The following is a 14,145-nucleotide window of genomic DNA, read 5'->3' as shown; positions in this document are numbered from 1 at the left end:
CTCAGGAAGGAGGACCCCACAGCACAATAATTTATGCAGGAGCTCACAACATTAAGACCAGTAGAATTTTTGCTCGCACGACTCTGCAGCTTAGAGAGAACATTGGCAACAACAATTGGCCCCCCTCCAATATTATTATGATCAGGGGTGGAATTCTAGCAGGAGATCCTTTGCATATTAGGCCGCACACCCCTGAAGTAGCCAATCCTCCAAGAGCTTACAAGGCTCTTTTTGTACGCTCTTGGAGGATTGGCTACAACGAGGTGGGGGGGTGTGGACTAAGATTCAAAGGAGCTCCTGGAATTCCATCCCTGATGATGATTATTTTGTTCTATGTTTTGGTGCAGCTGTGCTTGAAATTCCATTTATGTTTCTGATTGCCGTATCTGAAAACGGATAATGCAGAGCTGGGAAAGTTGCAGAAAAGAACAAACTGGGTCAAAGGATGAGAGCATTTTCTGCTATGCGAACAGGCTAAAGAATTGGAGACTTTCCAGTTTAGATAAAAGAGAACTGGTTGGGGTTGGGAATAAGAATAAAACCGCGCATGGAAAAAAGGTGGATAGAACGAATTCCTTTCTGCCTCTCCCGTAATACTAGGATGTGGGGGCATTCAGTGAAGTCAGTGGGTAACAGATTCCGGAAAGACGGTCCTTCACTCAACAAATAATAATAAGATACTGGATTTATTTATTACCTTAAATTTCTATCCCGCCCTCTCCGCAAGCGGTCTCAGGGCCGCTAACAGGGCAGCTAACAAGTTCAATAACTTCAAACGATAAATACAATTTAAAACCTTTTATGGTGCTGTTCAGCAGCAACGTAGGCGGGCTCGTCCTTTACTAACCGTCAGCCCATAGTGATCGCAGTTTCTCAGTAGTTGTAGGGGGGCAGTCCCCTCCTGGTTTAGCTACCAAAGGCCTGTCGAAATAACTCAAGTTCTGCAGGCCCTGCGGAATTGAGAGAGGTCCCGCAGGGCCCTTACGGCCTCTGGGAGGGCATTCCACATTTCAGGTGCTGCCACTGAGAAGGCCCTGGTCCGTGTAGAGCGCAGCCTGGCCTCCCTTGATCCAGGGATGGACAATAGATGTTGCGTCCCTGAATGCGGTGCTCTATGGGGAACATACGGAGAAAGGCGGTCCTGAAGGTAGACAGGCCCCCGATCATATAGGGCTTTAAAGATCAATACCAACACCTTGAAACGGACTCGGAATGCAATAGGTAGCCAGCGCAGTTCTTTCAGCACTGGCTGAATGTGCTCGCATTGAGAGAGCCCCGTTAACAGCCACGCTGCTGCATTCTGCACTAGCCGTAGTTTCTGAGTCAGAATCAAGGGTAGCCCCATGTAGAGAGCATTACAGGGGTCTATTCTCGAGATGACCGTGGCATGGATCGCCGTTGCTAACTAATTGTGTTCCAGGGAAGGGGCCAACTGCTGAGCCCGCCGGAGATGGGAAAAGGCGGATTTGGTAGTGGCTGCTCTTATATCCACCTGCTCTTTGCTTGTCCCATTTTTGTCTGTGTTTTTGACGGAACAACTACGTACTTCCCCTCCTCACACGCAGGTCTTCGGGAGAAACTGGAGAAACCTCCTGTCGAGGAGCCAAAGGGCAGAGTCAAAGGCCACCCTCCAGTGGAGGCCCCGCCGTCGGCAGAACACGACTTCCTGGGCTGCATGTCCAAGTAAGACTGCTTTGGGGGGGAGGGGAGTTTGGTGTCTGGTGAAGGGCTGAGCAGAGGAAGGGAAAGGCAAGGAGGAGGCGGGGGATTTGGACGGCTGTGGACGGTTTTGGTCCTCGGATCTCCAAAAGGACATTGCGGAGCCGGAAAAAGTACAGAGAAGCGCAACCAAGACTATTGGGAGGTTGGAGCACCTGTGCTATAAGGAAAGGCTGACAAGTCTGAGGCCTTTTACTTTAGAAAAGCGATAACCAGGAGGGACGGTGGCTCAGTGGTAGAGCATCTGCTTGGGAAGCAGAAGGTCCCAGGTTCAATCCCTGGCATCTCCAAAAAAGGGTCCAGGCAAATAGGTGTGAAAAGCCTCAGCTTGAGACCCCGGAGAGCCGCTGCCAGTCTGAGAAGACAATACTGACTTTGATGGACCGAGGGGAGTCTGATTCAGTAGAAGGCAGCTTCATATGTTCATATATATATATATATATATATGTTCAAACCAGGGGTGGAATTCTAGCAAAATTAGGCCACACCCCTATGATGTAGCCAGTCCTCCCAAGAGCTTACAAAAAAGAGTCTTGGAGGATTGGCTACATCAGGGGGTGTGGCCTAATAGGCAAAGGAGGTCCTGCTAGAATCCCTTACAGGGCTCTTCTCACAGGGCCTACTGGAAGCTCCAGGAGGATTGGCTACATCAGGGGTGTGTGGCCTAATAGGCAAAGGAGGTCCTGCTAGAATCCCTTACAGGGCTCTTCTCACAGGGCCTACTGGAAGCTCCAGGACGATTGGCTGCATCAGGGGTGTGTGGCCTAATAGGCAAAGGAGGTCCTGCTAGAATTCCTTACAGGGCTCTTTGTACAGGGCCTACTGTAAGCTCCAGGAGGATTGGCTACATCAGGGGTGTGTGGCCTAATAGGCAAAGGAGGTCCTGCTAGAATCCCTTACAGGGCTCTTCTCACAGGGCCTACTGGAAGCTCCAGGAGGATTGGCTACATCAGGGGTGTGTGGCCTAATAGGCAAAGGAGGTCCTGCTAGAATCCCTTACAGGGCTCTTCTCACAGGGCCTACTGGAAGCTCCAGGAGGATTGGCTACATCAGGGGTGTGTGGCCTAATAGGCAAAGGAGGTCCTGCTAGAATCCCTTACAGGGCTCTTCTCACAGGGCCTACTGGAAGCTCCAGGAGGATTGGCTACATCAGGGGTGTGTGGCCTAATAGGCAAAGGAGGTCCTAGAATTCCTTAAAGGGCTCTTCTCACAGGGCCTACTGGAAGCTCCAGGAGGATTGGCTGCATCAGGGGTGTGTGGCCTAATAGGCAAAGGAGGTCCTGCTAGAATTCCTTACAGGGCTCTTCGTACAGGGCCTACTGGAAGCTCCAGGAGGATTGGCTGCATCAGGGGGGTGTGGCCTAATAGGCAAAGGAGGTCCTGCTAGAATTCCTTACAGGGCTCTTCTCACAGGGCCTACTGGAAGCTCCAGGAGGATTGGCTGCATCAGGGGTGTGTGGCCTAATAGGCAAAGGAGGTCCTGCTAGAATTCCTTACAGGGCTCTTCTCACAGGGCCTACTGGAAGCTCCAGGAGGAGTGGCTACATCAGGGGGTGTGGCCTAATATGCAAAGGAGCTCCTGCTAGAATTCCACCCTTGGAGATGACTAAGGGGGGACGTGATCGAGGTTTACAAAATTATGCACAGGGTGGAGAGAGCTGACAGAGAGAGCTTTTTCTCCTCCTCCTAAAATACTAGAACTTGAGGGCCTCCAGCGAAGCTGATTGGCAGTAGGTTCAGGATGGACAAAAGGAAAGGCTACTTGATTAACTGTTGTGGAATTCTCTGCCAGAGGATGTCGTGATGGCCACAGGAATAAACAGCTTTAAAAGTTATTCAGTAGATTCATGGAGGATCAGTGGCAACTGAGGGGGGAGATCCGCATTCAGAGGCACGAATCCTGTGAATCCCAGAGTCAGGGGAAGGCCTCGGCCTCTCTGCCCTGTTGTTGGCCCTGCGCGAGACAGGTGATGGACTAGATGGACCGCGGGTCTGAGCAAGGCTTGAGAGTGTGACCGAACGCCAAAACCAAAACGGCCATTTTCTTTAGGAGAACTTGATCTCTTGCCTTCTGGAGACCCAGTTGTAATTCTGGGAAAGCGCCAGGCCTCACCTGGAGGTTGCAAGAAAATAAAGCACAAAGATTTAAGAGTTGGGAGTGAGCAGTGAAGTGGCCAAGTTTGCGGATGACACTAAATTGTTCAGGGTGATGAGAACCAGAGAGGATTGTGAGGAACTCCAAAGGGATCTGTTGAGGCTGGGTGAGTGGGCGTCAACGTGGCAGATGCGGTTCAATGTGGCCAAGTGCAAAGTAATGCACATTGGGGCCAAGAATCCCAGCTACAAATACAAGTTGATGGGGTGTGAACTGGCAGAGACTGACCAAGAGAGAGATCTTGGGGTCGTGGTAGATAACTCACTGAAAATATCAAGGCAGTGTGCGTTTGCAATAAAAAAAGCCAACACCATGCTGGGAATTATTAGGAAGGGAATTGAAAACAAATCAGCCAGTATCATAATGCCCCTGTATAAATCGATGGTGCGGTCTCATTTGGAGTACTGTGTACAATTCTGGTCACCACACCTCAAAAAGGATATAGCATTGGAAAAAGTCCAGAAAAGGGTAACTAGAATGATTAAAGGTTTGGAACACTTTCCCTATGAAGAAAGGTTGAAACGCTTGGGACTCTTTAGCTTGGAGAAACGTCGACTGCGGGGTGACATGATAGAGGTTTACAAGATAATGCATGCGATGGAGAAAGTGGAGAAAGAGGTACTTTTCTCCCTTTCTCACAATACAAGAACTCGTGGGCATTCGATGAAATTGCTGAGCAGACAGGTTAAAACGGATAAAAGAAAGTCCTTCTTCACCCAAAGGGTGATTAACATGTGGAATTCACTGCCACAGGAGGTGGTGGCGGCCACAAGCATAGCCACCTTCAAGAGGGGTTTAGATAAAAATATGGAGCAGAGGTCCATCAGTGGCTATTAGCCACAGCGTGTGTATATATATATATATATATAATTTTTTTTTGCCACTGTGTGACACAGAGTGTTGGACTGGATGGGCCATTGGCCTGATCCAACATGGCTTCTCTTATGTTCTTATGTGACACAGAGTGTTGGACTGGATGGGCCATTGGCCTGATCCAACATGGCTTCTCTTATTTTCTTATGTGACACAGAGTGTTGGACTGGATAGGCCATTGGCCTGATCCAACATGGCTTCTCTTATTTTCTTATGTGACACAGAGTGTTGGACTGGATGGGCCATTGGCCTGATCCAACATGGCTTCTCTTATGTTCTTATGTGCTTCCGCGATTAGCAGCCTCAGACACTAAAGACACAATAACGATTTTATCAAAAGCTTAGTGTATTCTATGTAACCTAAAGCACAGACACAACTCAATAATTTAGGAAACAGAACATCCCAAAGCAGCCATCAGAAATCAAGTCCAATTTTTAAAGCGGTCCAATGCTGTTTCCTTGATGAAAGATCTGATGTAGCCCAGGAGAAGAACCATGAGTGATGTCTAAGTAGATTCAAATTTTAAGGCAGCCAGCAGTCCAATTATTGCTATTGCGACAAGGATGTACTATTGCCTTGTTTCACAGTTGCTTCTTCAAGCATCAAGTAATCAATCTCAGATACAAGGGTATGAACACCAAGAAATTCAAGTCTCCAAACTTCAAGTCACTGTGAGCAACTTAATGCGTCATTCTTCTCCAAGGCTACATCAGATCTTTCATCAAGGAAACAGCATTGGACCGCTTTAAAAATTGGACTTGATTTTCGATGGCTACTTCGGGATGTTCTGTTTCCTAAATTATTGAGTGGTGTCTGTGCTTTAGGTTACATAGAATACACGAAGCTTTTGATAATATTGTTATTGTTTCTTTAGTGTCTGAGGCTGGTAATCACGGAAGCTTTGTGCTTTATTTTCTTGCTACCTACCACCGTGGTTCTCTTGTTGTGTTACGCACCTGGTGGTTGGCGACTCAAGGTGAAGTCAAGTTGCCGCACCCTAGCCGTTGATGTTCATCTCCTCCCTCCCCACCCCACCCCTACACTGGCCTGCTCTTTCCCCTTTACCTCTCCGTCAGCCAATTAGAAGTTTCCTCCGCCCCCATGGCCGGCCGTAATCTCGTCATCTCTCTCTGGCGGGGGGCATCTGGGTGTTACAGGCGTTCCGGGCTACCCCGCTGGATCCTGGCCGCTTGTCTCTTCCTCTCCATCATGGTGATGCTGTGGCTCAGCTGCGCCAGCCTGGTGACCGCCCCGGATCAGCACGTCAAGGCCCAGGTGAGGGGGAAACAATGGGCATTTCTGGGAGCTTTTGGTCACAAACACAAAGATGTAGCAAGAAAGTTGCGGTCGGTTATGAATGTATACATCCATTTTGTAAAAACTGGAGAAATTTGGGGTTCTCCATGTCTGGATGAGTACTCCTGAAATCCACATGGCTGCCATCCACTCCAGTGTTTCTGCGCTCACAGTTACACTGCACCATGGCCTTCCATTGTCCTAAGTCTGCATAAACATATTAACTTAAAACGGGGGAAATTTGGAGTTCTGAACGTCTGGACGAGTACTCCTGAAATCCACATGGCTGCCATCCACTCCAGGGTTTCTGCGCTCACAGTTACACTGCACCATGGCCTTCCATTGTCCTAAGTCTGCATAAACATATTAATTTAAAACTGGGGAAATTTGGAGTTCTGAACGTCTGGACGAGTACTCCTGAAATCCACATGGCTGCCATCCACTCCAGGGTTTCTGCGCTCACAGTTACACTGCACCATGGCCTTCCATTGTCCTAAGTCTGCATAAACATATTAACTTAAAACTGGGGAAATTTGGAGTTCTGAACGTCTGGACAAGTACTCCTGAAATCCACATGGCTGCCATCCACTCCAGTGTTTCTGCGCTCGCAGTTACACTGCACCATGGCCTTCTGTTGTCCTAAGTCTGCATAAACATATTAACTTAAAACTGGGGAAATTTGGAGTTCTGCATGTCTGGACAAGTACTCCTGAAATCCACATGGCTGCCATCCACTCCAGTGTTTCTGTGCTCGCAGTTACACTGCACCATGGCCTTCTGTTGTCCTAAGGCTGTATAAACAGGTTTAAAACTAGATTTAAGTCCAGTAGCACCTTAGAGACCAACAAGATCATTGGAGTGTCAGCATTTGTGACTCTGGAAAGCTCTCCAAAACTCGAATCTAGCTGTTCTGCTAAAGAAAACAACATGGTCGTCCTCTTAAACGACTCAAACATAAGACTACCAAACCTTGACGGAAGTTCTGCACCGGGGTAGACGTTGATGCTCCAAAACAGTGTTGCTCACACACCAGCAGAGGTTGGTGCTAGATACAAGTTTATTTACAAGATATATACGCAGGCCATCTAGTCAGTTGCAGCTCTCACTGACAAACTGCTTCGCCAGACACCTGATGCCACATTGGCACACCCTGGCAAGTGTAACACAGACTTATATACAGAGTTAGGAGTGCTTTTACCCAATCAGCACAAACACGCTGAGGCACTGAGATACCACCCGCAGGCTGATGCAATGTGCCCCGTCATGTGATCTTTACCTGTCAGATAGATCAACATGCTCTGTCTACAAGTTGCTGTCTTGTTAAGGCAGTTCTCCTTCATATGCCGACAAACCTATGGTGCAGTTTACTTCTGGGCAAATGTCCCTTCAACTCATAGAGAAGAAGAAGAAGAAGATATTGGATTTATATCCCGCCCTCCACTCCGAAGAGTCTCAGAGCGGCTCACAATCTCCTTTATCTTCCTCCCCCAAAACAGACACCCTGTGAGGTAAATGAAGATATTGGATTTATATCCCGCCCTCCACTCCGAAGAGTCTCAGAGCGGCTCACAATCTCCTTTATCTTCCTCCCCCACAACAGACACCCTGTGAGGTAGATGAAGATATTGGATTTATATCCCACCCTCCACTCCAAAGAGTCTCAGAGCGGCTCACAATCTCCTTTATCTTCCTCCCCCACAACAGACACCCTGTGAGGTAGATGAAGATATTGGATTTATATCCCGCCCTCCACTCCAAAGAGTCTCAGAGCGGCTCACAATCTCCTTTCCCTTCCTCCCCCCACAAGAGACACCCTGTGAGGTAGATGAAGATATTGGATTTATATCCCCCCTCCACTCCGAAGAGTCTCAGAGCGGCTCACAATCTCCTTTACCTTCCTCCCCCACAACAGACACCCTGTGAGGTAGATGAAGATATTGGATTTATATCCCCCCTCCACTCCGAAGAGTCTTAGAGTGGCACACAATCTCCTTTCCCTTCCTCCCCCACAACAGACACCCTGTGAGGTAGATGAAGATATTGGATTTATATCCCTCCCTCCACTCCGAAGAGTCTCAGAGCGGCACACAATCTCCTTTCCCTTCCTCCCCCACAAGAGACACCCTGTGAGGTAGATGAAGATATTGGATTTATATCCCCCCTCCACTCCGAAGAGTCTCAGAGCGGCTCACAATCTCCTTTACCTTCCTCCCCCACAAGAGACACCCTGTGAGGTAGATGAAGATATTGGATTTATATCCCGCCCTCCACTCCGAAGAGTCTCAGAGCGGCTCACAATCTCCTTTCCCTTCCTCCCCCACAACAGACACCGTGTGAGGTGGGTGGGGCTGGAGAGGGCTCTCACAGCAGCTGCCCTTTCAAGGACAACCTCTGCCAGGGCTATGGCTGACCCAAGGCCATGCTAGCAGGTGCAAGTGGAGGAGTGGGGAATCGAACCCGGTTCTCCCAGATAAGAGTCCGCACACTTAACCACTACACCAAACTGGCTAGGAAGGGGGTAGGAATATTTTAAATAAGAATAATTGTGTTGCACAAGGGATCAGCTCTGAAACTCAGCTGGATTTTTTTTTACTAATCCTTTTGAGAAGTGAGCAAGACAGATCAGGATATTCCCAGTGTAAAACAAGGATCCAGAATACAGGGGAGGTGAGAAGCAAAAGACCAGGGGTGTTGAACCTTGGGTCAGCCATAGCTCTGGCAGACGTTGTCCTTGAAGGGGCAGCTGCTGTGAGAGTCCTCTCAGCCCCACCCACCTCACAGGGTGTCTGTTGTGGGGGAGGGAGATAAAGGAGATTGTGAGCCTCTCTGAGACTCTTGAGTGGAGGGCAGGATATAAATCAATGTCTTCTTCTCATTTATTGTGAGGGCCGAATCTGCCATAAACGAGACCTAATTCGGCTGGGCTCATGTCTGTCATAAAATGCAATGCCAGGTAGCGCAGATATAAACTTTATAAAGGACATAAACACAAAAGATTTTGTATCCGCCGTGTAATCGAGGGAACTAGGCAAAGGAAGCTCTGGCTCTTTCTGTCAAGTCGGCTGGATTCAATAACGAGTCTTTGGTTGAAACAAAGTTGCTAGTTTATTGAAAGCAGAACTGAAGACCATGATAGAGATTGAAGGACTGGGGTACATAGACATTAACCAAGCATTTAAGTTATAGATCAAAGGATTCCTACAGGCGGGGCACTCTATGCAGTATATTTTCGCACTAGGATGTTACTCCCTCGTTCCCAAGCCAAGGCCTTGGCGCTTCACACTCCCACAGACACCCGGCCTGAGAAGGTTCCACTATCTTGTTCACATATCAGCATTTCAAAGCAGGCTACATAACAAAGGCATAGCTAGGAGGGGGGAAGGAGAGTTAGCTAGCAGCATTCGGTGTTCAGTGTGAGCTACCCAGAATCCCTTACTTCTGAACCAGAGTTAGAAAGTAGGTTGACCAAAATACAGCAGACTTGACACTTTCCCTCCCTCCCCAGGGGATAAGGAGGGGGCGGAGCCTCAGCCAGTAGAAGGAAAAGAGGCTTTGGCTCAGTAGCTCTACTGTGCGATTAAGAGAGCCTGGTGAAGCAAGCTCTTCCTCCTCCCCTTCCTCCCCAAGGGAGGAGCCTCAGCCAGTGGAGGCAAATATCAACAGGTTCCGATGTAAGTAAATAATAAAGCCAAAAGACACCAGAATAACAATAACACTTTTACGCAATATAGAGTATATACAACCTACATTTATCAAAATTCATGCATAGCAATAGTCATCGTTTGTAACTTGTTAACCACTCACGATACTTGATTCACTAACGGTCATAATACATGATACAACAAACAGGGCTGGAAAAAAAAGAAATTAGAGGCTTTGCTCCGTAGCTCCTGTGCGATTGAGCAAGCCTGGCAAAGCAAGCTGTGATGCAGAAGGAAGCAAGAGAGGGGAAGAAGACTTGCTTGTGGACCTGATAAAACCCTCTGGGGGCTTGATCCAGCCCCTGGGCCGCACGTTTGACACCCCTCCTCTATACATTTCTTCTGGCTCGCCACAGAGAGCAGGATGTTTGCTTTTAATATGCCCCACATTCTTGAGGGTAGCTTTTCAGATGAATGGCTTGTTGCATTGTTTGTACATTAACAGATGTTTCCAAGAATAAGTTCAAAATAAAGGACAGGAAAAAACGTGTTCTAGGATGGGCTCCTTCAGGACTATCCACGCCTTTTCTTTACCCATTCAGATGCATTCAATCAGTGAACTGACCGGCTGCGCACTCCTACGCAGGTTTCCTCATACGTGGGGGTGGAAAGTGCCAGGCCTTGAATTCAGCAGGAACTCATGCAGAGCACAGCTCCTAAACCTTTCTGAGGGTCCCTCCTCTTCCTCCCCACCTACTTTGTCCATTGAATAGGAGGTGCAGCTGCATAACAATCCCTGGATTAGGAGAACAGGCAGCCAACCAGCCACCAGGGGCTTTGCCACGCCCCCAACAGCCCTCATTAACCCCTGGCAAAGCCTCCCCCCCCTTTCTCCACTTCTTATGTGATTTTGGGCGGCGGGTGGCTTGCTGGCCTTTGGACTGTTGGGGGACGGGGAAGGCCAAGGAGAGCCCCAGGGGAGCAAGGCCTGCTTGGGCTGGCTGGATCTCTAGCCAGCCCAAGCAGGCCTTGCTCGCCCGGGGCTCTCCTTTCTTGCCTCAGGTTGCTTTTGGCTGGGGGTGGGGTGGCGGCATATGCTAATGAGTTATGTTAATAAGCTCCACCACCTATTTTTCTACAAAACGACCCCTGGAAAGTGGCATCAGGTCACAGCCGACTTATGGCGACCCATCATGGGGTTTTGAGGCAAAAGATGTTTCAGAGGTGGTTGGCCTTTGCCTGCCTCACTGTAGCAACCCTGGACTTTTGCGGTCGCCCATTCAAATCAGGGCCAACCTGCTTAGCTTCTGAGATCTGATGAGACTGGGTTAACCTGGGCCATCCAGGTTAAGGGCAGAGAGAACCAGAGGTGGTTTGCCATTGCTTGCCTCTGCGAAGCCACCCTTGACCTCCTTGGTGGTCTCCCACCCAAGTTCTAACCTGGACTTGATGCTGCTCAGCTTCTGAGATCTTATGAGATTGCGCTAGACTGGGCCGTCCAGATTCAGGGCAGAGAGAAACAGAGGTGGTTTGCCATTGCTTGCCTCTGTGAAGCCACCCTTGACCTCCTTGGTGGTCTCCCACCCAAGTTCTAACCTGGACTTGATGCTGCTCAGCTTCTGAGATCTTATGAGATTGCGCTAGACTGGGCCGTCCAGATTCAGGGCAGAGAGAAACAGAGGTGGTTTGCCATTGCTTGCCTCTGCGAAGCCACCCTTGACCTCCTTGGTGGTCTCCCACACAAGTTCTAACCTGGACTTGATGCTGCTCAGCTTCTGAGATCTTATGAGATTGCGCTAGACTGGGCCGTCCAGATTCAGGGCAGAGAGAAACAGAGGTGGTTTGCCATTGCTTGCCTCTGCGAAGCCACCCTTGACCTCCTTGGTGGTCTCCCACCCAAGTTCTAACCTGGACTTGATGCTGCTCAGCTTCTGAGATGTTATGAGATCGGGCTGGCCTGAGCCGGCCAGGTTCAGGCAGAGAGAAACAGAGGTGGTTTGCCATTTCTTGCCTCTGCGAAGCCACCCTGGACTTCCTTGGTGCTCTCCCATCTGAGCACTAACCAGGGCCGGTTCTACTTAGCTTCAGACACTGCATAGCCGTCAAGACTTGCTCAGTCCCTCTTATTGTCCAGGGCTTGCTCCCGTAGGGCCGAAGCGTTAATGTTGCTGTCCCGCTACTAATAAAATAAAGTTCGTCGCCAAGGTGACCTCTGTCCTTCTCTTCCCAGCCCCTGAGCATCAATGGAGATAAAGAATACCTGGACGACATTGATGGTCCCACGCCCTACTCGCTACGCCCCGTCATCGCTGTAGCCATCTGCCCGGCGGACGACAGCGAGGAAACCGGCCTGCTGCCGGTCAAAGTGGATCTGGATAAGACTGCTCTCTAAGACGCTGGTCACTCTGATTCCACCCTCCCCCTCCTCTTCCGCTCTCCCCTCCCCTCCCCTTGTGTAGCCTCACCCCCCCCCCCCCAATCACTTGCTCTTTCGCCCAGGTAGAGATGTAAAAGCCTCTGTTTGAAAGCCGCTCACAACGGCCCACGTTTTCACCAGCGGCAACATCTCAAGCTTTTTTGGGGTGGGGAGTCTGAGCTTGTGAGCAATGTTCCCTCTAAGCTGTGGAGTCTTGTGAGCAAAAATTCTGCTTTGTGAGCTACTGGCATTAAAGTTGGGAGCTACTGCCAATGTTCCCTCTAAGCAGCACAGTTTTGTGAGCAAAAATTGTGAGCTGCTGGCATTCAAGTTGGAAGCTACCGGCATTCAAGTTGTGAGCAACTGCATAAGTTATTGTGCTCTGGGGCCATTTTTCCTGAGCCCAGACAAAACTGAGTGAGCTGGAGGCTAAAAAATTGTGAGCTAGCTCGCACTAACTCAGCTTAGAGAGAACATTGCTTGCAAGGCTTTTTCTTTCTGAACGAATGTCACAAATCTGCATTCGGTGTTAACTAGCTGCAGCCATCCCCGACGTACCGTTCTGAAGATAGGAAAGGAAAGGTCCCCTGCGCAAGCACCAGTCGTTTCCGACTCTGGGGTGACGTTTTCACAACATTTTCATGGCAGACTTTTTACGGGGTGGTTTGCCCTTGCCTTCCCCAGTCATCTACGCTTCCCCACCCCCCAGCAAGTTCGGTACTCATTTTACCGACCTCGGAAGGATGGAAGGCTGAGTCAACCTTGAGCCGGCTACCTGAACCAGCTTTCGCTGAGATAGAACTCAGGTCGTGAGCAGAGAGTTCAGATCACAGTAGTGCAGTACTGCTGCTTTACCACTCTGCGCCACGGGGCCGCTGTTCTGAAGATAAGACTTCAGGAATTTTGGCTTTTTCCAGGGAGGGGGGAAACACGTGTCCCTTTTTCTGCCTCCCACCTCTGGGGCGCCCTGTGGATGAAGCCCATGCTTTGCATGCGCGAGATCTGGGATTCATTCTGCAGTTGTCTGGGGCAATTCTCCCTCTAAGCAAAAAGGTGAGCAAAAATACTGCTGCGTGAGCTACTGGCATTAAAGCTGGGAGCTGCCTCATCAATTAGTTTGCTCTGGGGCCGTTTTTCCCGAGCGAAGGCAAAAAATGTGAGAGCCGAGGCTAAAAAAAACCTGAGCTAGCTCACACTAACTAAGCTTAGAGGGAAGACTGGTCAAGGCCTTTGTTGTTGGGTTTTAGCTGAGTTCTTGGAGAACTACCGGTAGCCAGCTAGGCGGGACAACCAGGGCCTTTTTTTGGTAGAAAAAGCCCAGCAGGGGCTCATTTGCATATTAGGCTACGCCCCTGACATCGCCATTGTTTCCCACAGAGCTTTTTTGTAGGAAAAAGTCCAGCGGAGACTCATTTGCATATCAGGCCACAAGCCCCTGAGGTCAAGCCAGCCAGAGCTGCGTTCCTGCTCAAAAAAAGCTCTGGGGACAACCATCTGCCTTTATACAAGGGTTTTTGTTGTTCAGTTGCACAGCCAAGTCCGACTCTGCGACCCCATGGACAAAGTCACGCCAGGCCCTCCTGTCTTCCACCATCCTCCGAAGTCTGCTCAAATTTGTGTTTGTTACATCAGTAACGCTGTCCAGCCATCTCCTCTTTTATTTATTTATTTATTTATTAATTTCATTTATATCCCGCCCTCCCCCACCTTTTGCCGTCCCCTTCTTCTTTTGCCTTCTGTCTTTCCCAGCATCAGGGTCTTCTCCAGGGAGGGCTTCTCATTCGGTGGCCAGAGTATTTGAGGTTCAGCTTCAGCATCTGACCTTCCATGGAACAGTCAGGGTTGATTTTCCTTAGGACTGACTGATTGGATCTTCTTGCAGTCCAAGGGACTCTCAAGAGTCTTCTCCAGCCCCACAGCTCGAAATTTACAAGGGTTGCTCCAGACATATAAGTTGTGGGGTGGGCCATAATATGTCACTTACGAGAGGTTCTCAAAGAGCCAAACACATTGGGAAGATCTCCAGCCAGGGCCCCTTTTTTGT

General features: G+C 49.4%; 1 protein-coding gene across 1 annotated transcript in view; it reads left to right on the top strand.

Annotated features, from left to right (window-relative positions):
- Positions 1-12,250, top strand: part of TMEM59L (transmembrane protein 59 like) — a 37,787-nt gene extending 25,537 nt beyond the window's left edge. The window contains exons 6-8 of the mRNA XM_060233439.1: positions 1,566-1,683; positions 5,825-6,023; positions 11,916-12,250. Coding sequence (XP_060089422.1) covers positions 1,566-1,683; positions 5,825-6,023; positions 11,916-12,077 — 479 coding nt within the window. The 3' untranslated portion in view covers positions 12,078-12,250. The remainder of the gene's footprint in view (positions 1-1,565; positions 1,684-5,824; positions 6,024-11,915) is intronic.
- The last annotated feature ends 1,895 nt before the right edge of the window (positions 12,251-14,145 follow it).

This window comes from Heteronotia binoei, chromosome 2, assembly GCF_032191835.1.
Source record: "Heteronotia binoei isolate CCM8104 ecotype False Entrance Well chromosome 2, APGP_CSIRO_Hbin_v1, whole genome shotgun sequence".
In the NCBI taxonomy this organism is placed as follows: Eukaryota; Metazoa; Chordata; class Lepidosauria; order Squamata; family Gekkonidae; genus Heteronotia; species Heteronotia binoei.
The sequence above is the reverse complement of the archived record's forward strand: the minus strand, read 5'-3'. Positions and strand labels throughout refer to the sequence as shown.